The following is a 25,541-nucleotide window of genomic DNA, read 5'->3' as shown; positions in this document are numbered from 1 at the left end:
ATCAGTATTTCATGACTGCAGTGCCTCAACAACCGCACAATGCTGTTCAGCATGTTTTCAGGTTATTTCCTCCAGGATCGGAGGTCCGTAACTGGCCTTTGGTGGCGATAAATGTACGTTGGAAGCACCGCAGAAAGCTATAACTTGGTCTGCCTTGGAAATATCAAGCTGGGCGAGATTAGGCACAGGTAGCCGTAAGTGTGAGCAGGTCTTTTCATTGTAACACTCAGCACGGCCGGGTGCTGTTTGCATATTTGACTTTACGATTCTCCTGAGCACGCATCTTGCTTAGTGCCGAAAATCCATGTTCTCATACAGCAAAGACAGCACCGAACGAATGCTCTTTGTTGATGAGCTGAATAACATGGTTGTCACGGTCGAGGAACTCATTTAAATCGAGCTCCTTCTTGATGCGCCCGGATTTGAGAGCAAATTTGCGCTCACCCCAGCCTTCTACCCGCTTTTGGGGCTCCAGCGGTAAAGAGACGAGTAGCGAATGTCAACATTCAACAGCCTTCTTAGTCTCCTGGATAAGGGGACGATGAGAGCAAATACATGCTTGCTGGCGTAGTCAGGAGCTAAAGGCCACCACCGCACAGAATACGGTTTTGCGGATGGCTTCGTCCAGGTATTTCCCCAAAAATATTGTACAACGATTGCTAACGTACTGCATTTCATTTTCTTCTTGAGGCATAAAGCATGCCGGGCATATCCCCACGGAGGGTTAGTGCTGCACCTTTCCTTGACAACTTGTCAAACTCGTATATCCATTCTGTACCTATGGAAAAAATGATGATGCCCATACATTGAGTCACAGGTAATTCAAGTTCAAACCAAGTTAGCAGACTGATTAACACTTGCTTTTGAGAAATGAGCCCACTTCGAACTTGATATTACCACTGATTTGAACTGCTTTGATTATCTGATTCACGTCAATGCATATACCAACCTGGCCACAAAACACCCCCCTTTCCCGGACACTTGCAGTCTACCGAATCAGGACGGGAGACAAGGGCACATTGATATGCTCGGTAGGTGCCGAAACCACTTGTGCACATTTACTACCTTTATACATGTCCTTGACATGTGTTAGCATTACGTCTATTCACCTTACGGCGCACTTGGGTAGGAGTTTGCAGCCAGTTCGTGGTGCTGATAGGAGGGTTCTTTGGAGTTCAAAGGGTGGTTTATTAGATGAAGGAAGAAGACTAAGACAAAAATACCCAGAAGGGCACCTAAAATACCCCGTCAACATCCAGGACACCATTGAACCTTCCAAGTTGCTTTGAGACGTACCGAGTAAATTGAGACCTTTGGGAACCAAGTCAGAAACATGAAGTCGCCAACTTTATGTTTCGAAAAATCGGGTTGCGCCAGCTAGAAACGAATAGTTGGAAATCAAGACACACCCTCAATGCAACAACTGCGTAAGAAGAACAATGTTCTGGAGAATGTGATTATTATTATCATAACTCATCAATCATATGTCCAGCGCCTCGCTAGCAGCGATCAAATATGACACACACACATATTGGGTATATCTCCCCCAAACACGCCAGCAACTCCATCCACCCATTTACCTCTAAATCACCATACTACCTAGTACTCAACCTTTCCAAAAACCTTGTCAAAGCCCGTCAAAGTAAGGCGGTAATGCACCTTGTTTCCCTCCTTGACCCTCTCCACCGCCTCCTTGCAGCCATCCTCTCCAAGCTGCACCGTCTCCACCTTGGGCACGATGCCCTTCTCGGCCGCCAGCTGCAACATGGCCTTCATCTCCTGGTGATTACCCAAGTGGTTGGCCGACAACTTGGCGCCGTTCTGCATGAACGCCAACACCTCGAGCGGGGGCAGCGGCTTGTCGGGGATGCCGCACATGTGGAACTCGCCGCCCACCTTGAGGACCGAGAGGTACGTCTTCATGTCGAACTTGTGCGTCGCGTCGGCGCAGTTGAGCAAAAAGTCAAACTTGAACTTGTACGGCTCGGCCCACTTCTCGTCGTCGCTGGTGACAATGACGTTTTGCGCGCCCAGGGCCTTGGCGTCGTCGGCCTTGTAGGCTGAGTGCGTGAGCACGTGCACCTCGGCGCCTAGGGCGCGCGCCCACTGGATGCCTAGGTGACCGAGACCGCCGACGCCAATGATGCCGACGGTCTTGCCGGGGCCGACGTTGGCGCGCACAAGCGGGGAGTAGGTGGTGATGCCGGCGCAGAGGAGGGGCGCGGCGAGGTGGGAGGGGATGGCGTCGGGGATCTTGAAGGTGAAGTACTGGTGGGCGCGGATGTGAGAGGCCCAGCCGCCGTGGGCGGTGGAGCCGTCTTCGTAGTTGGCGTTGTAAGTGTCTAGGAGTCTTTGTTAGTGTTGTGCTCGAAAGGTTTAGTAAAAGGGGGAGGAGGGTGAACACATACCAACCATGTGAGGGCAGTACTGCTCGTTCTTGCTCTTGCAGACATCGCACTTGAGGCAGGACCACACCTGGGCACCAACGCCGACGCGATCGCCCTGCTTGATCTCGGTCACGTTCTTGCCGACCTTGATGGCCTTGCCGACCACCTCGTGGCCGACACAGAGAGGACCCTCGAAGTCACCCCAGCCGCCGGTTACGGTGTGAATGTCGGACCCGCACACGCCGCAGCACTCGATCTGGACGTCGATGTCGTCATCGCCAAAAGGCTTGGGCTTGAGCTCGTGGCGGTGGAACTGGTTCCAGGTCTTGGGCGAGTCAACGACGAAGCCCTCGAAAGTCTCTGGGTAGCCCATTTTGATATGTTGATTGGTGGTGTGATAAGGGTGGGTTTCGTGTGGGTGATAAGACAATTGCTGTTATTAAGGTCTGGTAGTGCCTGGATTCAAGGAGGTCCTTTGGCGTCCAGAGATGATTGTTATTATGATAATGAAAGATGAAAATTGAAAATGTAGTGATTCTCGCGACTGAAAACGATGGACAGAAATGTATTTATATCTGCTGGTGGCCTGCAACGGCTTTGCATATGATGCTGCTTGTTGTGATGTCCCTAACAGCAAACAAGTTGGAGTTGGCTGTTAGCGCGTGGAAATGACGTCTTTGACTTGACGACCGACGGTCTTGAACTGGAGCGACTTACAAAGCATAGTGTACACTGCCAGAATTGGATTTGTAAGACTACTCTATTGGGAAAGCCTTCACGAAGAGGCTCCATTCCATCGAGATGAATATGATCAGATCGGTTTGACGGCGGCGATCCGCGGCGGGTAGTCTCGGTAGTGTTGATTCAGGAAAGGGGGTGTTGGTTGTGTCACACACACTTCAGGGGTGTTATCGTGAAGCTGGGCTTGCTTGGCAAGTACACAACCCTAACCCATATCTTACGTATCATAGTGTACCGTGTACGCAGTACACTAGTGTAGAGTAGGGGTCTCTGGGCGCCAAGTTTTCTCTGCCCCCTAGTCTACTCACCCATGTCAACAATCCACCATGTCATAGTGTAATCACATTCAAAGAGATGTCATGATCAAGTTGATGATGTCATCGAGAGGCTCTCTTATTACCTATGCTCTCCTGAATAAGTAGAATGGAACTGATGCGCTATCAAATTCCAACCCAGCCACCGGATAGACTCGGGGCTTCACACCAGAACCAAGTCTAAACTGCCTTCAAACAACGTAGTGTAATACTTTTGGCAGACTTCCAGGTAAAGAAATCCCGATGCTCCCTTCCAAGCATCCAAGCATCATTTGTATACTTGTACAACCCCGTTCCATTTCACGGGGATCTTCTTGTTACTCCCTGTCTCTTGAGCCCTCCCTTGTTAAAGAACCAAAAGTGTTATGTTTCCTCAAGTCAGTCGATCGGCTGCAGGTCCTATGTTAACTGCTTCAGAACGCTGATTATGGGCGCTATGCTCAGGGCTGCTTGTTCCCAAAGTTGTTCATCAATCCATGCGTGTATCTTGTGTTCCGTGCCTTATTTCTGCACACGGCCATAACCCTTTCAGGGTGTTGCGTCGCTTGTATCCATATCTTGTAAATCTCTTTCCTTCAATCTGGCGAACCCTGGCGTCAGCAAGATCGGTTATTCGCTTACTCAATGCTGAGCCGTGTGATCCCATCATTGGTGTCAACCATGCCTTGGAGCCCGACCCTTTTGCCTGTGCTGAAACTGGGTCTTCCATGGACTGGCGTAGTAGCTCCTCCCACCACCATGGTCCCATTTTGGAGATTTTCGTGTTGTTGCCTAACCCCATCCCCATTGACACTACCCGGTCGTGATGAACTCGGGCCCCAGGGTGCTAGGTCCCTCTGCATTGGGCTCTGCAAGATCGGTGAGCCCATTCCGGGGCTGACGGCTCGTCGTTTGAAACTCATCGGGTCGAGGTCGTCATCTCGGCGTCGCTTGTTGTTGATTCGGCGCGTAATTTCGGCTGCCGTGGGAACACCATTCGCGGCGCCCGGAAAGCTTGTGCTGGCTAATGTAATAGATGAAGATGATGAATTTGTTGGCGGATTTCCGGATGGCGGTAGAACAAAAGGCGTGGGGCCTTGCCTCAGTTGGCTCTCGGATCTCGAAGACGGCGAGTCCATGCTCATATCATCCATGCTCATGGCTGATGATGAGCCCCTCGGCAGTCCAAAATTTGGCGGTGTTCGCATCCCGTTGCTGCTTGCCCCACTCTCCGAAAACGTGTCCCAAAACATCTTGCCCTTAGAGTTCTTCAGGACCTGCTGTTTGAAGCTACTGCTGCCAGGTATGCCACCGGGAATACCACCAGGCGTTGTATTGCCATTACCACTGCTGCTTCCATTCGAGTCCATCATCATTGCATCGACATCGTCCATACTGTCATGGGTTGGCATCAGGTTCGGACTGGTTAAAGCGGAGATTGGTAACCTGGGTTCTAGATCCATGTCACTCTCCCGTACTTGTCGGACAACTTCGGCTTCACGCTTGACTTCGGCATCGATAGGTGCGCTCTCCTCGAGAAGGGCAGCGCGGATGCGGGCAAAACCCTTGGTCTTGGGCTAGGTATTTACGGTTAGTCCATGTCAATAGCGAGCAAGAAAGGTAGTGAGAATAGTGCCACGTACCAGCAAGTTTCCCCTATGACGGGTCACAGTCCGCCGGATGACTCCTGGTCGGGACGGGCTGTCGACCGCTTCAAGCTGCCTGCTAGGATCGTCGCTCTCACTGCCGGAGATGTGTAGCTGATTGGCCGCCCAGCTGATGCTCTCCCTCCTCGGCTGCGGGCCGTCCAAGCCTTGTGGCGGCGACATGGACATGGCTGCCCCCATGGGCGTGGTTGGATGGAAGCCCAAACCCAGTGGTGTCTTGTGTTTCCGGCTCTTTGGCTGCTTCCGGCGCTGACGTTGCTGGAAACTTAGTAGATTGTTGACTGCTGGCGAGCTGCCACCAGGCATCCATGGGTGCTGCCCGCCCATGGCCATCTTGTTTGCTGAGGGCGTGGTAACAATGGGCTCCTCCATGTCCTCGTCCATAAGGTCGTCGTCGTCCGAGCTAGACGAGGTGTCGGTGAGTAGGGCATGGGGAGCCTGACTGCCCAGGGAGCTCGAGACATGCGCACGCTCGTGGCCGCGGTTGTTGGCCATGAGGGACCACAGCGAGCTTGACGTCTGCTCCATGGCGGTGCCTTGGTCGCCGGGCCAGCGACCAGGACCGGCGGGGATGTTCATGGCCCTCGACCCAATGGTGGGAGAAGAGCTGGGCGAGGCCTGGTCGACGACGGTGGAATGGTGAAGGGTGGTGGCTGCACGGCTAAAGTCGAGGCCGCGTGAGCGACGGGGCAGGATGTTTGGCGAGGGCGAGGCGTAGATGTGAGAATGGTCAAGCTTTGGTGAGAGCGGGGCGGGGGCGGCGGGTTTGACGTAGGCGGAGGGGGTGGAGGCGGAGGCGGGCGCTCCCGCAGGGTGGGATGGGGGTGGTTGATGGGACTGCAACTGGGACTGGGAATGGGCTTGTGAAAGCGCCAACGGTGGAGTGGTGGCATTCAGGTTGTTGATATCCACGTGCGGCTGTTGGAGACGTGCATAACCTGAAAGGAGTGGTGCATCACCTTCACCACCAAGGACAAGCTGGGGTAGTTGCAGCGCTAGGCCTCTGACTGCGAACCCCGCGCGGACGGGAGTTGATGGTTGTTGCACAGAGAAAGCGTTGCCGTCTGCCCCTCGTTCTTTATCCCGGATGGCAATATCATCCTGGGACTTTCGTCGCGGATCGCAGAAGATGTGCGGTGCTGGCGAGAGCTTTGGTGTTTCCTTTGCGCCGCCGTCCGAAAGGGATCTTGTTTTGGTCAAGAAACCAGCTCCAGCTCCAAGGCCCCCGCTTTTGTTGTTGTTGGTGTTGGTCGTACTACTTGTCGCTGCCGTGTCCGCCTCCTCTTTGCTGCTGTTGTCGTCAATCACCGCCACATCGTCCATGAACCTGTCCACGTCCGCCATTCTCAATTCTTCTTCCATTTGTCTGAGGCGTCGCGTGATTGGGGCGAAATTGGCTCGGTCCTTATAATGGGCGCGTATAAAAGTGGTGCAATAAGCCCAGACAGCTGGGTACGCGGCGCGTCTCGTGTCTCGCCTCTCGGCTCGGGGGGGCTATGCGGTCGAGGGATGCAGTGTTGAATCTTTGTTCGATGCCGTCGTATTTCGTAACTGAATAGGGGGTACGCAGTCGTCTAGAAAGCGCAGGGCGCCATCGGGAAGAATTCCCACGCGAACTCTCGTTTGGAACCTGGACGGAATAAGAAAAGTGAAGAGACAGAGCAACGTCGTTGAGGGGGTCGATGAGGTAGACGTCGTCTGGGGGACGTCCAAGTGCGGCTAACTCGACTGGTGTAGTTGCGGGTAGAGCTGGGGCTCCAGGCGCTGATACCACCCACTAGAAGTGGCCCTGGTCAGCGCCTTCTGCGCCCTACGGAGCCGCTTTCCGGGGCCCCCTTGCCCGGTCTGTGTTGGTCTTGGCCTAGCGTAAGGTACCTTTTGTCAAGACGGTATTTCTCGTTGCATTACACCCGAACCGGGCAACACCGTGAGGAAGGTTCCCCTCCTTTCCTTGCTCCACTTCAATTGCTTTGCAGAACATCACAGCAAGTCAAGGACCTAAGAGTTTGAGAAAGTTTCCATCTTGGATAGCCGGATAATATCTAGGCAATGTGAAATCCACACTCTCCAGCTCCCAGACTGGTTCCCGGACCACACTGTTCGGGAGATCGCCGTCCCATTTTGCGTCATTTCAAACAACGGAAACAAGCGAGGAAACATGTAAGCTGACAATGGAACCCCTCAGCATCAGACTGTGCGAACCAGACACGCCAACATTGTTCGAGAACTCGGCCGCTGTAGTGTACCTGGCTTCGGAATTGCACATGAACCCTGGAGTGTGGGGGCACAACGTTCAATTGACCCGAAATCCTGGCACCAACTGTCTCATTGTTACGCCCCATTGGCCGTTTGACTTGTGTCTTGTTGTTGGGATTATAGGATACGCTCTCTCGATGCCGGGAATTGTGTATGTGGAAGTGTCGGAGATTATTTGTGTAGAGGGGAAACGGGCAGTCACTTCACAAACTCTACAATTCCAACAGTACCTATTGGATGTAACGGAACCAACAAGCAAGGCCCGTGATAAATACCGACAGGCACGAATAACGGTAAAATACATCTAAGCTCTTCAAAATTTCACCACCGCGGTAAGATACCTCGACACCGCAAGCAACACCAGGCAACCAAAATACCTAAAACAAAACAACACCGTCTTTTATCGCGGAGAGAGCAAACAGGCCTCATCACGGCATTGAAAATGGCACCAAAAGAAACCAAACAAAAATCCATTACCAAGAAATCCCACCCAGGCGGAAAACCAAAGGGACCAAAACCCCCAAAGCCCCAACCGCGCAAACCACCACCACCACCACCACCATCAACAGCAACATCCCACATCCAGACACCAAGACTACAACCACCCCTCCCAACAACCTCCCCCTGCGGCACCCTCCCCCTAAACTGGCCTTCCAACCTCCCCTACCTCACCGCCCCTCTCTTCTCTCCCCTTCTTACCCCCTCCCACTACTCAGCCCTTCGCACTCGTCCACCAGCAGATTCCATCGAGCCGCTTGACGAGTTACCAGCCGATTATGTCGCAGGACCATGCAAAAAGGCAGTCATCTTGCCCATCACAGACAAGAGACATCCAGCCTGTGGCCAAGCAGGTCTGTTTGCCGCGAGGGACTTGAAGCCGGGAGAGTTGGTAGTGAGGTACCTGGGGGAGATTCATCCGGGAGGGGAGGAGTGGGGTGGGAGGTTGGTTTTTCCTCCCAGCGAAGAAGAGGAGGAGGAGAAGGAGGAGGAGGGTGATGAGGATGGAAAGACAGATGAAGTGAAACAAATGGCGGAGGGAGAAGAAGAAGAAGAAGAACAGTTCAAGTACCACTACAAACAATCCGACTACGACCTCTGGCTCGACCACGCCCTCGACCTCGCCATCGACGCCGCGCGGTGCGGCAACGAAGCCCGTTTCGTCAATGACTACCGCGGCGTTCCCAACCCTGCCTTTCCACCGGGATATAAACCCCAAAGCAAGAAAGAAGAACTTTTCATGAAGCGGCCGAATGCCGAGTTCAAGGTGGTCTGGGATCCGCGAAGGCAAGAAAGGACCATGGCGGTCTATGTCCTGCCGGCGGGAAAGAAGGCTGTGGGAAGGGCGAGGGAGGTAGGGGTTGCGAGGGGGAGGAGGTGGTGGTCAGTTATGGGAAGGGGTTTTGGGAGGGGAGGAGGAAGGCGGAGGAGGAGGAGGAGGAGGGGTATGAGGGTTAGATGTGTGTGTTGGGGGGAAATTGAGTTTGCAGTGAGAAACGAAATTTGAGTAAAACAAAAGATGGAGACATCAAAAGCTGTACCAGGGAAGCTGAGTTGATAGAATATGCAAAGCGGTCGTCGATGTCCAAGGTTGAGCATGTCGGGATGCTATCACCATGGCCGGTCCAGACACCTTGAACCCTAACCCTCTCACGACAATAGTGTACCTCTACTTGTAAGAAAGGGGTTCAGTCCCGTTCGTCGTCTTGGATGTCTGATCTGCCCCAGGGGCAGGCTCGGCAAGCTCCCAAGTGATCTACAACTGTGTAACGCAATCTGTCGGTAGGCTCGGGACAGATCTGTTTCTGATCCTAAGGCTGGTTTCGCTTCGGTTTGTTGTTGTACTAGAACGTTTTTTTGGGGGTGCATTTTTCTCTTTGCGTGTTGGTCAACTTGCAGACGAGGTCTAGATCATAGAGGGTCGCCATGCTGTGGTTTTGGTCCGTTCAGAACGAAACTACCCATTAGCTGACAACTGGTACATATTGGCATGGCTCCAAATCTCCATCACATTCGAGATGTCGAGCTCTTGTTAATACATCAAACTCAAACTTCTCGCCATCTGCAGGTTTTACGAAAACAATCAAAAAGTCGAGCCCCTTTTTATGAAGTGATATGAGGCCAAGGTTACATCCAATAGTTGGTTCCGATTGGTGCACGCTGCGGAGCGGCGTTTTGTGGAAACGGGGACAGAAAGGAACCACTGAGGTCCGGGCCGGTGGACTTGGGTGGAGTGAGGCCATCCAACACTGAGTTGTTCCTGCGTAGAGGCTCACCGCCAGCTGGACGACAGCTGTTGTTGTGACGTGAGTTATTTGACGGATGGGAATACGTAAAACGTTGGGGAAACGTTGAGAAGTGTACAGATAACATGGAGCAAACCTAGCAGGAATTGTGTTTTGTGTTCACGAGGACTTCGATTTCCCCGCCGTCGACTCCAATGCGAAGAGCTAAAGGTTCCGCGGAGTCCAAGCCCATGGAGGAAACTTGGATCATGTCTGTTGCCGTGTGATGCAAGATGGATGGGTCACAAGTTGAACTGGGCTATCGCGGGTCGAGATCAAGAGCGATGGTGTACTTTTCTGGGTCAGCAGGTCTACAGTAGATGGTTCGACTGACTCGGCTGCAACTATGTACAAGTCTATGGTCTAGACAGCACGGTCCCGTGGGCGATATGATGACCCGGAGAATCTGAGTGAACAGTTGAGTGGCCATGGCTGCCTGTCCTCGCCTTTACGTCCGACAGCTGTATATGGCAAGACGGACGGGGACCAGGTGCGATGTCCGCAGCGCATTGGTAAGGTCCAAGGATAGGGGATATAGTCATCCTTGAGGATGATCAATCAGAGTCGGGATGCTTGTGGCCAAGATGTCTTTCCGGTCGAAAACGGTCGGTGGGCCGTTGTCGCGCACCCTCAAACATGGGAATCCAGAACAAACCAGGGAGAACACCAGGCTTCACCATGCAAGACAGAGCTGATAAAGACTGGACCTCCTTTTCTAAAGCCTGTGATAATGGACGGCTGGCCAGAAGATGGAGGAGGGTAGGATGGTTCTAAGCGACCTGCCTATCATTCTGTATCGAATTAGAGCCGATTGGAGATCAAGAGCGATTTAATGCAAGGCGGTGATGGTGACCGTGATAAGATGCCCTGGATGCTGCATTGGCCGTTGAGTTAGTTTGGTGGTGGTGTGCACTCCCCGTCACTAGCCTGCAGTACCATAATGTACTACCTATCATGCCGGCAGAGAGGGTGTTCATGCGGTGTGGTGCACAAGGCGACTGACTGACTGCATGAAGATTGAGACTGGAGCTGAGTGGAAGGATGTGAAGATGGATCATGAGTGTCAAGTGAACATTAACAGTTGAAACTTGTCTTTTAATGTGAGACACTGAAGACGATGGGGTGCCCCTGCCCAAAGAAGAGGTGTCCTGCTTCTCCCGAATCATCCACCACGGCCCGCGCTTTGCCAACTTGGGCCATAGCGCGTCGAACCCCCCCAATGAGGGTCCGGTCCCCAGCAGGGGAGCTCCAGATCCCCCAATTCGCTGGTCTATCACGCATTGCTTCCCGACTTTTTGTCCCCTTTCGGTTTTCCAGCCCCTTTCTTTCCTCTTGTTCTTGTAAACAACAAGACACAACTTTCCTTCGAGAAGCAAAGGTTTTCCTTCTTTCCCCCCCCTTTGTACTCCTTTTTGTAATTATTTCTTCCTTCCCCTGGGCTGTCCTAAGTACCTAGCTTCAGGACCCTTCCATCCGATTTCTTCTGTTTCCCCTCGAGTCGGTCAAAGCGAGGTTATCATCCCGTCTCTGGATTCCAAGGAGGACGAGAAGAACAGACAAGAAAAAAAAAGGTAAGCGCCTCTAACCATATTTCTGCTGCCAGCTGCCAGAGGCTTTCTGGCATTGGCTTTGCGCTTTCGCCCCCCGCGTCCGTGAAGTTGGGACTTGTTTCACCGGTTGTAGTCGTGTACTTGCCCGCCGGAAAGAGGGGCGGCGCTTGAGCTTGTTGACCGCAAACTGAAGAGCTCCCGTTGTGCTTAAATACACACTGCGGGGCCATCATAAAACTCATGTTGGATAGCATCAAGTTGCTGACCTGTTGGAACACCACACAGCAAGTCAGGGTATCCCGTTGATCTTACGCACTCGACTTACACCCGACTCCCCGCCGTCCTACCATCAACAGTCAGCCCAACATGTCGGAAGCCGACAACACCATTGAGGTGGCTGAGCAGGTCGATGCTCCCACTCCCACTCAGTCAGAGCCCGCCCAGTTGGAGGCCGAGCAGCCAGTGAGTGCGCCGTCACCGCCGCCGGGCGAGGAGCCATCTACCAACGGCACCGCGGATGCGGATGAGGATGCCAACGCCAACGCCGATGCCGATGCCGAGGCCGAGGCCGATGCGGGCGCGAAGCCGACGGCAGCATCCCCCAAGACCGCAAGCCCCAAGTCCCCTACCACGGCTGCGAAGCGTACCACGACAGGCACAACAGGCACAACAGCGACCGCCCGTCGCTCAGCAACTGGTGCTGCCTCCACTGCTACGAAGCCCACCGCCTCTTCTGCCACTCGCACCAGCACCACCACTGGTACCGCGACCAGCAAGACCACCACTCGTCCGGCCAGCATCTCTAGCGCCCCCAAGCGCCCCACGACCGCTGCCTCCACCACGACGGCTTCTCACCGCACCCGACCATCCTCTTCCGAGATTGACAGCAAGTCCACGACCGCTTCCCGTCGTACATCGGCTGCGCCCAGCAGCACTGGTGCCTCGCCTACTAAGCCATCCGCCAGAGTTTCCAGCACCACCTCGAGCACCACCGCCGCTGCTCGCAAGCCAGCCTCCAGCAGCACCGTGTCCCCCAGAACAAGCACCACTGGTGTATCGAGGACACCAACCACCACCAGCTCTGCTGCCAGCGCTGCTCGAAGCGCTTCCCGCGCATCAGTTACCACACCAACCTCCGATGCCGCAAGAAAGCGTCTTTCTCTAGCTAGCTCGACCGGTCCCACGCCGACGACTGCGAGACACACTTCCCGCCCTTCGTTGGCTTCGAGCGCCGGTGCTGCCGCTGCTGCCGCCGAATCGGCCAAGGAGATCGAGGCGCTCAAGAGCAAGCTGGAAGCCAGCGAGGCCGAAATCGCAGAGCTCAAGTCTCAGATCACCTCATCCCAGGAGAAGATCGAAGAGCTCAGCACAAAGGCCGCCGACTCCACCACCAGTTCCGATCAACAAGAGGCCGCTCAGGACGGCTCTAGCCAAGAGCATATCGATGCCCTCACCGACTTGAAGGCCGAGCATACTGCCGAGATTGAGACCCTCAACAAGCAGATTGCCGAATTGCAGGAGAAGCTTTCCTCTGCTGAGACTGAGCTTGTCGCCCATAAAAGCCAGCTCTCGGATGCTGCGGGATCCAAGGATGTTGCGGATTCGGAGGTCACCAACCTGAAGGAGTCCTTGGCAACTTTGGAAGCTGAATACCAGGCCAAGCTGGCTGAAGCTGAGGCCAATCTTGGCAAGGCCAAGGAGGAGCACAGTGCTGAGATTGAGGCCCTCAAGGCCACTCTTACTGAGCAGCATGAGCAAGCCTTGATCGAGCTCAAGACCAAGTTTGCTGAGCAGCAACAGGACGGTGATGCTGGAGCGGCCGAGGCCCACGAGAAGGCCATCCAGGAACTCAAGGCTAGCCATGAGGGCACCATTGCTGAGCTTCAGAAGAAGATTGACGACTTGTCCTCCGCGCAGGCTGCCAATGATGCCGACGCCACCAAGCTTGATGCCTTGGAGTCCCAGATTTCTGAGCTCAAGGCTAAACTCGAGGCTGCCGAGCAAACCGCTGAGTCCGCCAAGGCCGAGCTCGAATCCAAGCTGGCTTCCTTTGCTTCTCTGGAGGCCAAGGTCGCTGACATGGAGGCTGAACTGTCGGCTGCCACGGAGGAAGCAACCAAGGCTGCTGCCACTCACGCCGAGCTCCAGAAGCGTATCGACGAGCTTACCGAGGAGACCAAGTCTCAGGAGGCCATCATTGCCAAGCTCAAGGAGGAGACTGCTTCTGCAGAGGAACTCCATAAGCGCATTGAGCAGCTTACCGAAGAGAACACCACGTACGAGGCCACCCTTTCCAAGCTGAAGGAGGAGTCTTCGGCTGCCGAGGACCTTCAGAAGCGCATTCAGGAACTCGAGGCCGAGGCCAAGGACAAGGAGGCCACCATTGCCCAGTTGAAGGACAACACCACCGGTTCGGACGAGCTCCAGAAGCGCATCGATGAGCTTGGCAACGACCTCAAGGACAAGGAGGCTACCATCGCTCAGCTCAAGGAGGAGCTCGCCGCTGCCGAGGAACTCCAAAAGCGCATCGAAGAGCTCACCGAGGAAGCCAAGACCAAGGAAGCCACCATTGCCAAGCTGCAGGAGGAACACAAGGCCGCGGATGATCACCACCAGCAGCAGCTGCAGCAGGTCAGCAAGGACTACGAGGACGAAATCGAAAGCCTCAAGGGTGATGCTTTCTTCAAGCGCAAGTTCCAGGAGCTCGAAGTCAAGTATGCCGAGCTCACCAAGTCTCACGAGGACGCTACTGAGGAGCACGCCAAGGCTCTTGAATCCGCCAAGGCTGAGTACGAAGCTGCTGTCAAGGCCTTGGAGACTAAGGAGGCCGAGCATCAACAAGCCTTGGACGCCCTGAGGGCTAGCCTTGCCGAGGAACTCGAGAGTGCCAAGGCCGCCGCCAGACAGCAAGCTGAAGAAGCCAGCCTCGAGCAGCTTGAGGCCCTCAAGGTCAGCCATGCTAGCCAGATCGATATCCTCAAGGGTGAGAGCGCGGCTGCTCTGGCCAAGGAACTCGAGGCACTGCAGGCCAGCCATGCCGAAGAGCTTGCCGCTGCTCAAAAGTCCGTCGATGGCAGCAATGCTTCCCAGCTGGAAGAGATCAAGAAGGAGCTCGAGGCCAAGCACTCCGAGGAGATCCAGAAGTTGATGGCTGATCTTGAGGATGCCAACAAGATCAAGCTCGAGCTCGACGAGTTGAAGAAGAAGCATTCCGAAGAGCTTGAGCAGCTCAAGGCTGAACTTGAGAGTGGCGACAGCCTCAAGAAACAGCTTGAGGAGCTCGAGGCTAAGCATGTCGAGGAGGTTCAGAAGCTGACGGCGGAACTTGAGAACGGGAGCCATCTCAAGGAGGACCTCGAGGAGCTGAAGGCCGTTCACGCCCAAGAGGTACAGAAGCTGATGACCGAGCTCGAAAACGCACACAGCCTCAAGCAGGATCTTGAGGATGTCAAGGCCAGGCATGCGGAGGAGTTGCAGAGGCTGACGAGCGAAGTCGAGGGCTCTACTAGCCTCAAGAGCGACCTCGAGGCTGTCCAAGCGAAGCTTGCTGAGGCTGAGGCCAAGCTTGCCGCCGCTCACCAAACGGCTGAACAGGCGAGAAGGGAGTTGGAGGACAGCAACGCCGCCGAGTTTGAGAAGATGATTTCGACACACCAAGAAGCCCAGGAGGCTTTGAGGAAGGAGAACGCGGCAAACGTCAAGGCTCAGCTTGAGGCCCTGAATGCTGAACACGAGAAGGCCATCGAGAGCCTCAAGGCCAGCCATGAGGCTGCTCTGAAGGAGCAGACTGAGGGTTTGGCCAAGCTCGAAGCCGCCAAGCATGACCTTGAGATGGCTCTTGCCTCTCTCAAGATTGAGCACGACAAGGCCCAAGAGGAGTTGGACAATGTCAGCCAGCAGTTGGCGATGGAGAAGATGGACAAGTTCACTGCTCAGGCGGAGTTGGATGCCGTCAAGAACGCCAGGCCAGATACTAGGGAGCTCGACCACCTCAGGCAGGAGCTTGCGGCGATCAAGGCTGCCCATGAGCAGGAACTCCAGGAGCAGAAGCATGCCCTCAAGGCCGCCTTCGAGCAAGATCTCGCTGCCCAGCGGACGTCCTTTGAGAGCGAGCTCACCATTACCAGTGAAACGGCGAAGAAGCACGCTGCTGAGCTGGCCAGTGCCAAGGAGGAGGTCGCCATTCTTCACAAGGAGTTCCAGGCCTTCAAGCTCGAGGCTGAGGCCAAGCAGAAGACTTTCGAGGCTGACTACAAGGACATGCACGACAGCCTGACGCAGCTGGTGGAGGAGGAGCAGAACCAGAAGGCGGCTTACGCCCGCAAGTTGGCCGAGGAGGACAAGATGATTGTCGAGCTCAAGGCGCAGCTCAAGGTGAAGGAGGCTGAGCTCGCAGAGGCCAAGGTAAGTTCCTCTCGGATTCGGGCATGTTACGGATAGGGAGGCAGAATCTAACCAAGTTGCTGCAGAGCCACTTTTCCAACGGATCGGACAACTACGGGATCAATGGCCACAGGGCCGCGGCGGAAGGTGAGCTTGAGCCTGACAACTCATCCTCAGCATTAGCTTCGGTGCGACAAGCCCCTGTTTGATTGTTTTTTTGCTTTGACTCCTTTTGTTGTTGCCCTTTTGCCCTTCCTTCTAACAACCTAATACCCTTACCCCAGACCCAGAGCAGCCAGAAATTCATCTTTCTAGAGCACTTTCGAAACATGTTCTAACATGATTGGCGATGGACACAGATCAATAAGGCCCAGAAGATGGTCAGCCAGCTGGCGGAGTTCACGGAGGACCTGGGCAACCAGAACTCGCAGATGCTCCAGTCGATTACGGATATCAAGGCTTGACTATCCATGATCCGCTTCGCGTCTTGATTGTAGACGCTCCTTGAGTGCTTTTGTTGAGGCGTGTGAGTGGGATCGGGAAAACAAAAACATATGGGTTGGGTTATATACACACACAACGATATCGCGACGGCATGTAATGTGTTTGATGATCATTTCATGCTGATGGAATATGGAAAGAAAAAAAAAGGTCGGGGCCGCCTCCGGGGTTTTCTCCTTTCTTTTTTTTTTTTTTTTTTTCTTCTTCGTTTTGGTAAGAAGGAGGCTGGCCGACACTTATGGGCTCTTTATTATTTGGTTCATTTATCAATGACTCCTAATTCTGTTTATTGCAGAGCCATATGTCGGAAGGGGTGTTTCGTGAGGCACCGTGTCATGGCATTGGCTTTTTAATCAAGCGAGCTTGGGTCTGAGTTCTCTTGTCAAATTTTGTATTTTTCTGCGGATCTGTATGATACATAGCAATGATTATATGTATGGGCAACTGGTGACTGGGAGGAAGATGTTGTACAGTACCAAGGGACGTGACGTGATGTGATGGTGAAGTGCTTCTGTCTCACCGTGTCACCGTTCCCTTCACCGAGGAGGCAGGAAAGAGGCGGCGAGCGGGGAGGGGTGCATTCTGGCAGTTACCAGGTAGGTGTAGAGGGCGTGCTTGTAACGGCACCGACGCAGTGAAACCTCAATGGAGCGTCTGATAAGCTGATAAGAAAAAAAAAAAGTTTCAAAATTTTTCCCCATGTTGTGCTTGTCTCGGCCAATGGGATTTGGTGGCAGGAGGCGAGCCAAGTGCGGGTGTCTTTTGTCCACTGCAGTCCAATCCAGTCCCGTCCTCTCTCCTCACGGCCAACGGTCAAAACTCCAGCCGCAGCCCGTTGTTCCCTCCTTCGGAGCAGTCAGTTCTTCCGCTGCGAGAACTCAAGTTATTCCCATCCGACTTGGGATAGTTTCAATCGAGGAAACACCTTCCTCCAGGTACGTCCACGAGACGAGAAGAGAGACCCGACCGCATATGCCTTCATGTTCATTTCCCAATTGCCTTGCCACTCACTCCATCCATCTTATCTTTTATACATTCAATCGATGCTTTCCTCCACTTCACTCCTTCACACACACCTCACCTTGGGTCATCATGGCATTGGCTGCGCTTCCTTGCTTTGCACCTGGATCGCTTCACATTTTGAAATTTGCATTCTTTCCGAAATACCGCGTCACTCAATCTTTCAATCGTTTCTTGTATCAAAACATCCAAAGTTTGCAACATTGTCATCTGATGTCAATGCACTTTGTTGACCACTCCTTCTGTTGCGATTTCCTTTTTCATTGCACAATCGCTGCCGGTGCTAGGTGGTTGCCCTAGATGGATGTCAACTACTGTGCCACTGCAATCTCATGCCACTGCCGGCCACCATTACCACCACGTCTATTCGCCCATGTCCATGTCGATAGAAAACCCTCAATTGATCTTTCCATTCACTCGTCGTGGACTTTATTTCATTCCTCTTGCAATCATACATGGTTCCCGTTCCAATGCTAATACTGATGGTAAACCAAAGTGACTATTAGCTACAGTCAAGCTGTGTCATTGCTGCTGTCCTTCATTGCGACCAGCGGCAACCACGACACTCCAGATATAGTATAGGTCTACAAGACCATACATGATAGACACAACGGAGTCGCCATGGATGAAAAGAAGCCTGACCCGGGAGCCGACGAGGTCATGACCGGCATCTCCCACCCCTACCCTTCCCCCACCGTCGAGACCACCGATGCTCAGTTCTACCACATCTCGGCCCAGAGGGACGGCGAGTTGGAGCACCAGGCCGTCCAGTCTGACGGAGCAGATCAACCAGACGGCCTTCCCACTGTCACCGACCATCATGAAAACCACAACCTTCATGAACTCCAAGAGCTACAAGACCCTGTCTCGCCAAATCAGCACTCGCGACCGGGACCTTCGCTAAGTAGTGAAGATTTGCAGCTTGCTGCCCAGTTGACCCAAGATCTTGCCCCGGTCATAGCTGCCGCCGCTGCTTCCCATAACCAGGCTCAGGAAGAGCAGTTACAGGTCCCGGTTCAGGTTGGTGTGCCTGTCCAGACCGAGGATGTGGACATGCGGAATGACACCGGCGACCCAGACCTCCAGGAACAACTCCAGGTCCAGTTGCAGAACCACAACCATGAGCTTCAGAGCGTGATGCAGTCCCATGCTGAACAGCAGCAGCAGCAGCAACAGGAACAACAGCAGCAGGACCAAAATAGTCAGCAGCAGGAGCAGCAAGAGCAGCAGCAGCAACAATCACCTCAACAGCAGCAGGCATCTCAATCGTCACAACAGCAGCCTCAGCAACAGCAACAGCAACCCCAGGTCCCAGTACAGCCTCATCCTCACTATGTCCAGCAGCTATCACAGATGCAGCAGACACCTGGACCTACGACGGCCCATCTGTCTACCCACATCCCCATTGACCATCTCGCAGGCACTCACCCTCAGTATGGCGCTGCTGTCCAGGATAGCACTCCTCCCCGGAAGCGTAGCAAGGTGTCCAGGGCTTGCGATGAGTGTCGCCGCAAGAAGATCAAATGCGACGCCCAATCCGAAGTGTCCGACCAGCCCTGCTCAAATTGTCGCCGGTCATCTGCCCCATGTCTCTTCAGCCGCGTTCCCCAGAAACGTGGTCCCAGTAAGGGATACATCAAGGAGCTGGCCGACCGCATCAACACAATCGAGGGTAAACTGACCGGTGCTGCCGTGCCTGATCCCCTGGATAGAAGGAGGACGACGCCTGCCGAGGCATTTGGGTCCCCCATCCCTGGCGATGACGGGAGGAAGAGACCGTACTCGAGCATCTCGAGCGAGACATTTACTCCTCCAGCAGCCCACGAGCGGCTGGCGGGCTGGGGCTCGGAGGCTAATCGGGCGCCGGAGCATCGGCCCATTCGTCCCTATCATCCGAATTATCCCCAGATCCATTCGGTAAATGATCTTGTGCCGAAGCCGCCGGCCATGCCGCAGAGTCCCGATGTGAATGGAGGGCAAGTGCAGGTCTCTGAGGCTGCCGCTGATGTGGCGTCGCAGGATGGGTTGGCTAGCAATGGTTTGTCTCAAGAACCGCTGGAGCAGGCAAGGGAGATCTCTGATGTTGCTTTTGAGTGGTGAGTAATGGTTTGGCAAACGGGAATGAGAGACCGCTAACTGTGTCCCAGCTACCTAAACTCCGTCCACCGGATTTTCCCAATCCTAGCCAGCAGGAAAGACCGCGTTCATTCCATGCTCTCACAATGCCCTCCAGTCCTCCAAGAGGCCTTCTACCACGCTCTCTTCGCCATGCTCAACCCCATGCTCCCCGAGTCAGCCGGCCGCGAGAACTGCAACTCCTTGACCTCTCATGGCCTTCTCAACGAGTGGGATTCCCAGCCTCGCACAGTCTCGTCACCAGTTGCCGACCTTGTGTGCCTACAGACGCTCATCATGCTCATCATCGAAGCGGACTATGGCGGCATCAGCGCTGTTAAAGGCCAGCGGGGTGGTCCCAAGAAGCTTTCCCTGCTGGGCGAGGCGGTTGGCTTGGGTTACATAATGAAGTTGCACCTTGCGCCTCCTCCCGACGTCAATCCGAATATGGACCTAGATCTTGATTCGGAGAAGAATATCGCGCTGAGAGCGTGGTGGACGCTGGTTGCCTTGGACCGCTGGAATGCGGTGGGTACGGCGGCGCCGAGCATGATCAGCTCGGATGTCGTGGTTACGCCGGGACTGAGGAACATTATGGGTGATGTGGTTTACAACTACACCAGTAAGTTTGGCCGGTTAATATGGCAAAACTTTGATCGCTGACAGTGGTCGCAGAAATATCGTTCTTGTTGACACAGTTCATCCCCTTGTTCCTGACCCTATCCGCGCCAACGCCCTCGGACTTTGCAGCCTTGACGACCAAGAAGCCATTGGTTGCATCCCTCCTGAATGCGCTGATGGAAAGCTTCCGCTGGCAGTTTCCCGCTGATCTCATCACCTCCCCGTCTTCTGACCCAACCTTACTACTGGCCTACTGGCACATACGTCTGCTAGCGGACCTGTGCTCAGGAGGAGCCAAGGCAGACTTTGCCCTCCAAGACTGCGCCAACATCGTCGGCATCCTTACCGGTAACCCAGAGCTGTTGACCCCGCTCAATCACCACTTCATCAGTCTGGTATCCCTAGCGCTACTAGAACTCGAAAAGCTGGAGAGGACGAAAGACGATGCGGGCCGCTTGCTGAAAGACCTGTTAGATTTTAGAGTAGCAGCCAGTCCGTGGACCAGCGTGGTGCGGGAAAAGATCATGGGCGTCAGCTTGATCAACAAGGAACGGAGCTCAACAGCCGTCGTTAACGGCAACCATAACAATACTGGTCCTTCGAATCAGTCACAAGTCCAGAGTCATCTTCAGGCCGTTCTCCAAAGCCAAAGTCTAAGCCAGCCACTACAGCAGCTTGCGGACTTGGCTACCGTGGCCGCTGGGGTGGAACAGAATGCGAATGACGCGAATACGGAAAACATGGTTTCTTCGGCTGCTGCTGTGGCTGCTGCGGCTGCGGCGGTTGCTGCGGCTGCTGCGGCGCATCATCAGCAACAGAACGTGGCGCTGTCATCTGTTACTAATTCTGCTTCGCAGGTTATTCCAACTTCTCTTGGTCCGGAAGGGAATGCTGGGCAGGCCCGCGGAGAAGCCAGTGCGGATCGGGACGTTGACATGGATATGGAGGGAGTTGCTACTGATAGCAACGAGGAACGCCATACTAATGGCGCAGAGCACACTGAGCCTGAGCAGCAGCAGCACTTCAAAACGGAGTACAGGTCGGATGAGGAGCACGAGTTCAAGACTGAACCTCAGCCTGAGACCCGACCAGATGACCATCACCAGTCCAGGCAACAACAGCAGCAAGCTGAGCAAGAGCCACAGCATGTATTGTCAGCAAGCTCAGTTGATGAAAACAGCATTGCTGGTCCAGGGCAGACGGACACTGCATCCGCCCAGGAACCAGCACCGGAAGTACCTGCTCGGGAAACAGTCTCTTCAGGCACTACTGACTCTCAAAACGCCAACAAAGACGACATCACCCCCAACGGTACCTCCGCCAGCCAAGCCAGCCTCACCGCATCCCTCGCTCTCTCCCTTGGTTCCGGCTTCGGGTCCCTAGGCCTCAACACCGCCGAGATCTACGAGCACTACCAGCGCCAGCAGCAAGAACTGCAATTACAAAAGCAGGCCCAACAAGCTGTTCAACAAGCCACCCAACAATCAGGATCTCAATCCCAGGTACAACCCCAAGCCGCCCAGCAGAACCCATCACAGGAACAGCAGCAGCAGCAGCAGCAGCAGCAACACCCATACCACCAGCGGTTTGAGCCAAAAGAGGCCACTTCTCAACATCACTCTCAGCAGCCTCAACAACAGGTCCAGCAAATCCAAGCCCAGCTTCAACCCCAACCTCAACCAGCGCAACCGCCCTCCGCTTCTTTACCCCTATCGCAAGCCCAAGCACAAGCTCAACTGCAACAGGTGGTGGCGAAGCAGCAGCAATTGGTCCTCCAAACCCTTCAGCAGCACCAACAGCAGTCCCAGCAGCAGCAACAACAACAACAAAAACTGTTTAGTAGGCCGTACGAGCCGGAGGTGTTTTTGAAGGCTGGGTATTTAACTTGTTTTGGGGATGACCCTGTGGGGTCAGATGGTACCAGCAATGGAAACGGGTCCGGCAGTGGGAATGGGAATGGATCTGGGGCTACGAGCGGGAATGGGAATGTGACGGGGAATGGAAACGGGACTTCGAAGTAGTATTTTGAAAGTCCGACAACGGATTTGACGCCGGAGGTTGTGGATGTGGATGTGGATGTGGATGTGGAAATGGCGCACGATATAAGCTTCGTGCCTACGAATCCCGAAGGTCAGGACATTGCAACTGCAGGTTCTGAGTATGGTCCTGTTACTCCTGGGTGTCATCATTATCAGGGGACTAGGGCAGACGGTGGTGGTGCGAATGGCTTGTGGTCGGACTGGTGTCGGTTGCTTGGGAACGAACAAAATCCTGAATTTGAGCGTCCGTTTAGACACTAACGAGGCGTCTCCTGATTCTTAACACCATTAATCATTGAACATTTGTTTGCCTTGAGCTGTCACGGGGACCTTATTTGGTGCTACACTGTTATACCGTACTAGAGTCGATCAGTAATTCTACGCAGTTTACGAGGGACTTGCACGGCAGGTATAAGAGAAGATTACGAATTTAGTGAATGGGAGAGGAAATCTTCGCGCATGAAGGGGAGAGAACCCGGTGGAAGACACGGTTTGAAATTTTGTAGTCATAGTGACAGTGATGGTGTGAGATAAAGTTACTTGGAGGATACATATAAAGAGCAAGGAGATGGAGACCATGATGATTCACGGAGATGGCCAAAGGTTAATAGCAATGCGTGAGTCGATTTTCCGTGTCTAGGTATTTTCAGTACGAAAGAGAGAGCAAGTGTTTTGTTCTATATATTATCTTACCACCACCTGTGTTATCACACCTTTATATCTTCTTCTTCTTCTTCTTCTCTCTCTCGTTTTCTTATCTGAATATGGTCTGTTTGCCTTAGGCGGGCGCTTCAGCTCCTGACATCTGATGTGGCTCAACTTTCCGTCTCGGCATGTCACCTTCTTTTCTTTTCTCTCGAGCAAACATTCACTTGGGCTTTTTCTCGAATGGACCTTTCTGTCTGTCTGTCTGTCTGTCTGTCTGTCTGTCTGTCTGTCTGTCTGTCTGTACCCGTTCTCCACGACGTACGTACAACTAGAACTACAACGCTGCAGCTGAAGGAAGGCTCAAGTGCTCAAGGCTGAAAGAAGTGACCGACTCGTTCTTGACTTGGAATTATTCGATTCAAATTATGTGTCTAGCTCAATTCCCGTCACACGTTTCATCAACCATCAGCGCTATAGAGTTCTAATTAGACTAGACAGGCCTAGAAACATGGGTTATATGTGGAGTGAAAAAAAAAAAAACAAGAAGTAGAAGAGGACTAGATGGGATTGTTGGAGACTTTCAGTCTTTGTATGAAGTGGAAGTCACAAGTTACCTTACTTACTACATGCTTATCATCAGGTGTTGAAGGTACTCAGCTAGGCATGTAGTTGTGAGTTTCTGTAGCAACTTTTTAAGTCTACAGGCATGGCTTTCCTTTAAACTGCCTTTTTCTTCAGTGGTATTCTTTCAGTTGTGTTTTGTTAAGATCGCAAAGAGAGGGGGGACAATGGAAAGAGGAAAGGTGTGACAAGAGGAGCACTGGAAGGGTGAAGCAGAAGGAAGGAGAAAAAAAGGGCAAAGCTTTGAACGAGACAAAAGCAAAGCAAAGCAAAGGCAGACGAAGCAGCAAAACCAAAGGGAAGTAAGTAGTTGAGAGGGAAAGAGTACCTCTACCTACGTAGGTAGGGTGTTAATGGAAACATGAACAATGAATAATGGCCGGTTTAGATGATCATCTACGACGAGTGTGTGTTGATGTCTCCAAAGAATGAATGGAAATTGTCTGGCTGTAGTTAATCTCTTTGTTCGCAGTCCCTAGGTAGGTAGGTGGCGGAGTTGGATGTCCAAACAGGTTCATGTCTCATTGTCTTTTTCTCTTCATTGCTTCATTGTAGCGTCTATCATTAACGTTGTTCAGTAGTTCGTTTGTGTTGTATAGTCTAGATCATCATACCCATTATACTCCTCCCTTCTGATAACTCAAAAAACCACAGTGACCAAGCGAGACTTGTATTGGATGTCTCGTCAATCCGATGTACTGAGATGGCACATGCAAAAGTACCGTCTGCTCCTTGGTCGTTTCATCTTATCCAGACTATCATCCCATGTGAGGAGCACTGTTCATCCCATCCGATGTACATAGACCAGCGGGCAGAGCAACTGATGGGTTGTGACAGCCCTGAGTAGACCTAAAGAGTGGCTTCTCAGATCTTCGATCAAGTCATGCTGATGAGTTTCTGACAAGTAGACTATAAGCCGATGAAGTCCCAATCATGTTATCTGCTCAACAAAACTCCATGCCACAAGTATCACCGTTGTTGTCTTGGGGCAGATCGTTGATATATTTGCACCTACAACATCCTGACAACACCATGATCAGCCTGGTGGTACATACCTCACTTCCAGATGAGTGTTTCACAGTTCTCTACGTAGCTCATCTGCATGACCTCCATCAGGCTCCTCTCCTAATTCTTGATGCTCATAACTCACTCTCTGGTCACCCTTGAACACTCGCCCAGCTACCCTCTGTCCAAGTGAAAAAAGATGGGCAGACCAAAGGCCAACGAGACAGCGCGACCTTCCTACAAGTCGGCGTGTGTACCTAAACGGCCTCTCCAACTCATTGCAGTGTAGTCCTCACCTCATTCATGTAGAGGTATCCTTGCCTCGTGTACCATACTGTAACCATACCGTCCAAAACCTGTAATCCATCCATCCCCCCCTCAAACACTCACAAAGACAAACGGCGGACCGTCCCTTCCCTTCCCTTCGCTCCCCCCTTCTTCCAGCTTTCATCCATCCATTCATCCATCCATCCGCCATCCGCCACCCGCCAACACCCATGAAAATCAATAGCACCTCTTGGTAAAAGTGATCACAAGGAATGTGGTCGGGCAGTCTACCGATTACCCCTGATTTTCTCCAGTCAGTCAGTCAACCAGGGCTTGCAAAGCCAGCCAAGAAGCCTACCTAGCTAGTGTCAGTAGTGTAGATGGGCGCGAAAGCCAGCCCATACCATAGTATATGGTACTGTGCGTAAAGCAGAAATCAGAGCATGTATCCCAGCCAGTACAGTACATAGTTCAAAAAGTTCAAAGCAGGGCAATGCCAGTAAAATTGAAGCGTCTCGTCTGATAAACATCTTGCTCATCGGCATCAATCCTACTACAGCAATGTGCCCTGTAAATGTCAGTCCCCATAAATGCAAAGACCCATTTATTGCTAGAGATCTTTGTGCCCGAATTATTTTACTATGGTATGGCCTGCTAACTGCTAAATGCAAGGCAGCCGGCTGGCCGCCCATACAAATTTGCAGCTGACAGGGTACTTAACAGGGGGTTCTTGACCCCTGTCATCCCTATCAGACTATGAGATCCCTTTATTAGAGCTGTCACTGGCTGTCACAAGCCCCCCGTGCAGCTACCAGTAAGTGCAAGGACCTAGTAACTGCAAGGAAAATGACCTGCCCGGATTAGTTGCATTTACAGGGCACATTACTGTAATCCTCGCTCCGGCTCGCTCGCGCAGCTCCACACCCACCCCTTCTCGGCTCTTTCCTTTTTTCCCTTTTTCGATTTTGTTTTGTTGTCCACACATGTGCTGTGCTGTGCTGTGCTGGCCTTATGTCCTACCGGCGCCATCTCCGTTGTCCAGAAAGACAGACAGACGGACCCTCTCTCGCTTCCGCCTCTCTACTTCTCCTACTCCTCCTCTTCGGGCAAACCAGCTTCAAAGTTCTCCGTGTGTGTGTGTGTGT

General features: G+C 53.1%; 6 protein-coding genes across 6 annotated transcripts; 4 read left to right on the top strand and 2 right to left on the bottom strand.

Annotated features, from left to right (window-relative positions):
• Positions 1-1,444: 1,444 nt before the first annotated feature.
• On the bottom strand, positions 1,445-3,242 carry B0T23DRAFT_338636 (chaperonin 10-like protein). Its single transcript, XM_062835847.1, has 3 exons — positions 3,105-3,242; positions 2,409-3,014; positions 1,445-2,342 (listed from the first exon to the last, which is right to left on the bottom strand). The coding sequence occupies exons 2-3, from the start codon at positions 2,758-2,760 to the stop codon at positions 1,600-1,602; spliced, it is 1,095 nt and encodes a 364-aa protein (XP_062693274.1). The 5' UTR covers positions 2,761-3,014; positions 3,105-3,242; the 3' UTR covers positions 1,445-1,599.
• Positions 3,243-3,954: 712 nt separating this feature from the next.
• B0T23DRAFT_150366 (uncharacterized protein) lies at positions 3,955-6,556 on the bottom strand. The gene is made up of 2 exons (XM_062832526.1): positions 5,065-6,556; positions 3,955-4,998 (listed from the first exon to the last, which is right to left on the bottom strand). Exons 1-2 carry the CDS (start codon positions 6,448-6,450, stop codon positions 4,060-4,062), a joined length of 2,325 nt encoding a protein of 774 aa, XP_062693273.1. The 5' UTR covers positions 6,451-6,556; the 3' UTR covers positions 3,955-4,059.
• Positions 6,557-7,259: 703 nt separating this feature from the next.
• On the top strand, positions 7,260-9,020 carry B0T23DRAFT_404822 (uncharacterized protein; the record flags this gene model as incomplete). Its single annotated transcript, XM_062838941.1, has 3 exons — positions 7,260-7,523; positions 7,826-8,786; positions 9,004-9,020. The coding sequence occupies 3 exons, from the start codon at positions 7,260-7,262 to the stop codon at positions 9,018-9,020; spliced, it is 1,242 nt and encodes a 413-aa protein (XP_062693272.1).
• A 2,160-nt stretch (positions 9,021-11,180) lies between these two features.
• Positions 11,181-16,310, top strand: B0T23DRAFT_150308 (uncharacterized protein). Its single transcript, XM_062832524.1, has 4 exons — positions 11,181-11,197; positions 11,462-15,580; positions 15,646-15,747; positions 15,919-16,310. Exons 2-4 carry the CDS (start codon positions 11,543-11,545, stop codon positions 16,021-16,023), a joined length of 4,245 nt encoding a protein of 1,414 aa, XP_062693271.1. The 5' UTR covers positions 11,181-11,197; positions 11,462-11,542; the 3' UTR covers positions 16,024-16,310.
• Positions 15,942-16,505, top strand: B0T23DRAFT_150328 (uncharacterized protein). The gene has a single exon (XM_062832525.1). It carries the CDS (start codon positions 16,114-16,116, stop codon positions 16,411-16,413), a length of 300 nt encoding a protein of 99 aa, XP_062693270.1. The 5' UTR covers positions 15,942-16,113; the 3' UTR covers positions 16,414-16,505.
• Positions 16,506-17,541: 1,036 nt separating this feature from the next.
• Positions 17,542-22,250, top strand: B0T23DRAFT_150300 (uncharacterized protein). Its single transcript, XM_062832523.1, has 3 exons — positions 17,542-19,176; positions 19,228-19,817; positions 19,871-22,250. Exons 1-3 carry the CDS (start codon positions 17,702-17,704, stop codon positions 21,835-21,837), a joined length of 4,032 nt encoding a protein of 1,343 aa, XP_062693269.1. The 5' UTR covers positions 17,542-17,701; the 3' UTR covers positions 21,838-22,250.
• The last annotated feature ends 3,291 nt before the right edge of the window (positions 22,251-25,541 follow it).

This window comes from Neurospora hispaniola (assembly GCF_033458365.1).
Source record: "Neurospora hispaniola strain FGSC 10403 chromosome Unknown B0T23scaffold_4, whole genome shotgun sequence".
Lineage (NCBI taxonomy): Eukaryota > Fungi > Ascomycota > Sordariomycetes > Sordariales > Sordariaceae > Neurospora > Neurospora hispaniola.
The sequence above is the reverse complement of the archived record's forward strand: the minus strand, read 5'-3'. Positions and strand labels throughout refer to the sequence as shown.

Excerpts from the sequence above, each read along its gene's own strand:
- B0T23DRAFT_338636 (XM_062835847.1), bottom strand. The coding sequence starts at position 2,760 with ATGGGCTACCCAGAGACTTTCGAGGGCTTCGTCGTTGACTCGCCCAAG. Across the intron at positions 2,343-2,408 it reads GTACTGCCCTCACATGGTTG|ACACTTACAACGCCAACTAC; the intron begins GTATGTGTTCAC and ends AAAGACTCCTAG.
- B0T23DRAFT_150366 (XM_062832526.1), bottom strand. The coding sequence starts at position 6,450 with ATGGAAGAAGAATTGAGAATGGCGGACGTGGACAGGTTCATGGACGAT. Across the intron at positions 4,999-5,064 it reads GTCATAGGGGAAACTTGCTG|CCCAAGACCAAGGGTTTTGC; the intron begins GTACGTGGCACT and ends GTAAATACCTAG.
- B0T23DRAFT_150308 (XM_062832524.1), top strand. The coding sequence starts at position 11,543 with ATGTCGGAAGCCGACAACACCATTGAGGTGGCTGAGCAGGTCGATGCT. Across the intron at positions 15,581-15,645 it reads CTGAGCTCGCAGAGGCCAAG|AGCCACTTTTCCAACGGATC; the intron begins GTAAGTTCCTCT and ends AAGTTGCTGCAG. Across the intron at positions 15,748-15,918 it reads CATCCTCAGCATTAGCTTCG|ATCAATAAGGCCCAGAAGAT; the intron begins GTGCGACAAGCC and ends CGATGGACACAG.
- B0T23DRAFT_150328 (XM_062832525.1), top strand. The coding sequence starts at position 16,114 with ATGGGTTGGGTTATATACACACACAACGATATCGCGACGGCATGTAAT.
- B0T23DRAFT_150300 (XM_062832523.1), top strand. The coding sequence starts at position 17,702 with ATGGATGAAAAGAAGCCTGACCCGGGAGCCGACGAGGTCATGACCGGC. Across the intron at positions 19,177-19,227 it reads TCTGATGTTGCTTTTGAGTG|CTACCTAAACTCCGTCCACC; the intron begins GTGAGTAATGGT and ends ACTGTGTCCCAG. Across the intron at positions 19,818-19,870 it reads TGTGGTTTACAACTACACCA|AAATATCGTTCTTGTTGACA; the intron begins GTAAGTTTGGCC and ends CAGTGGTCGCAG.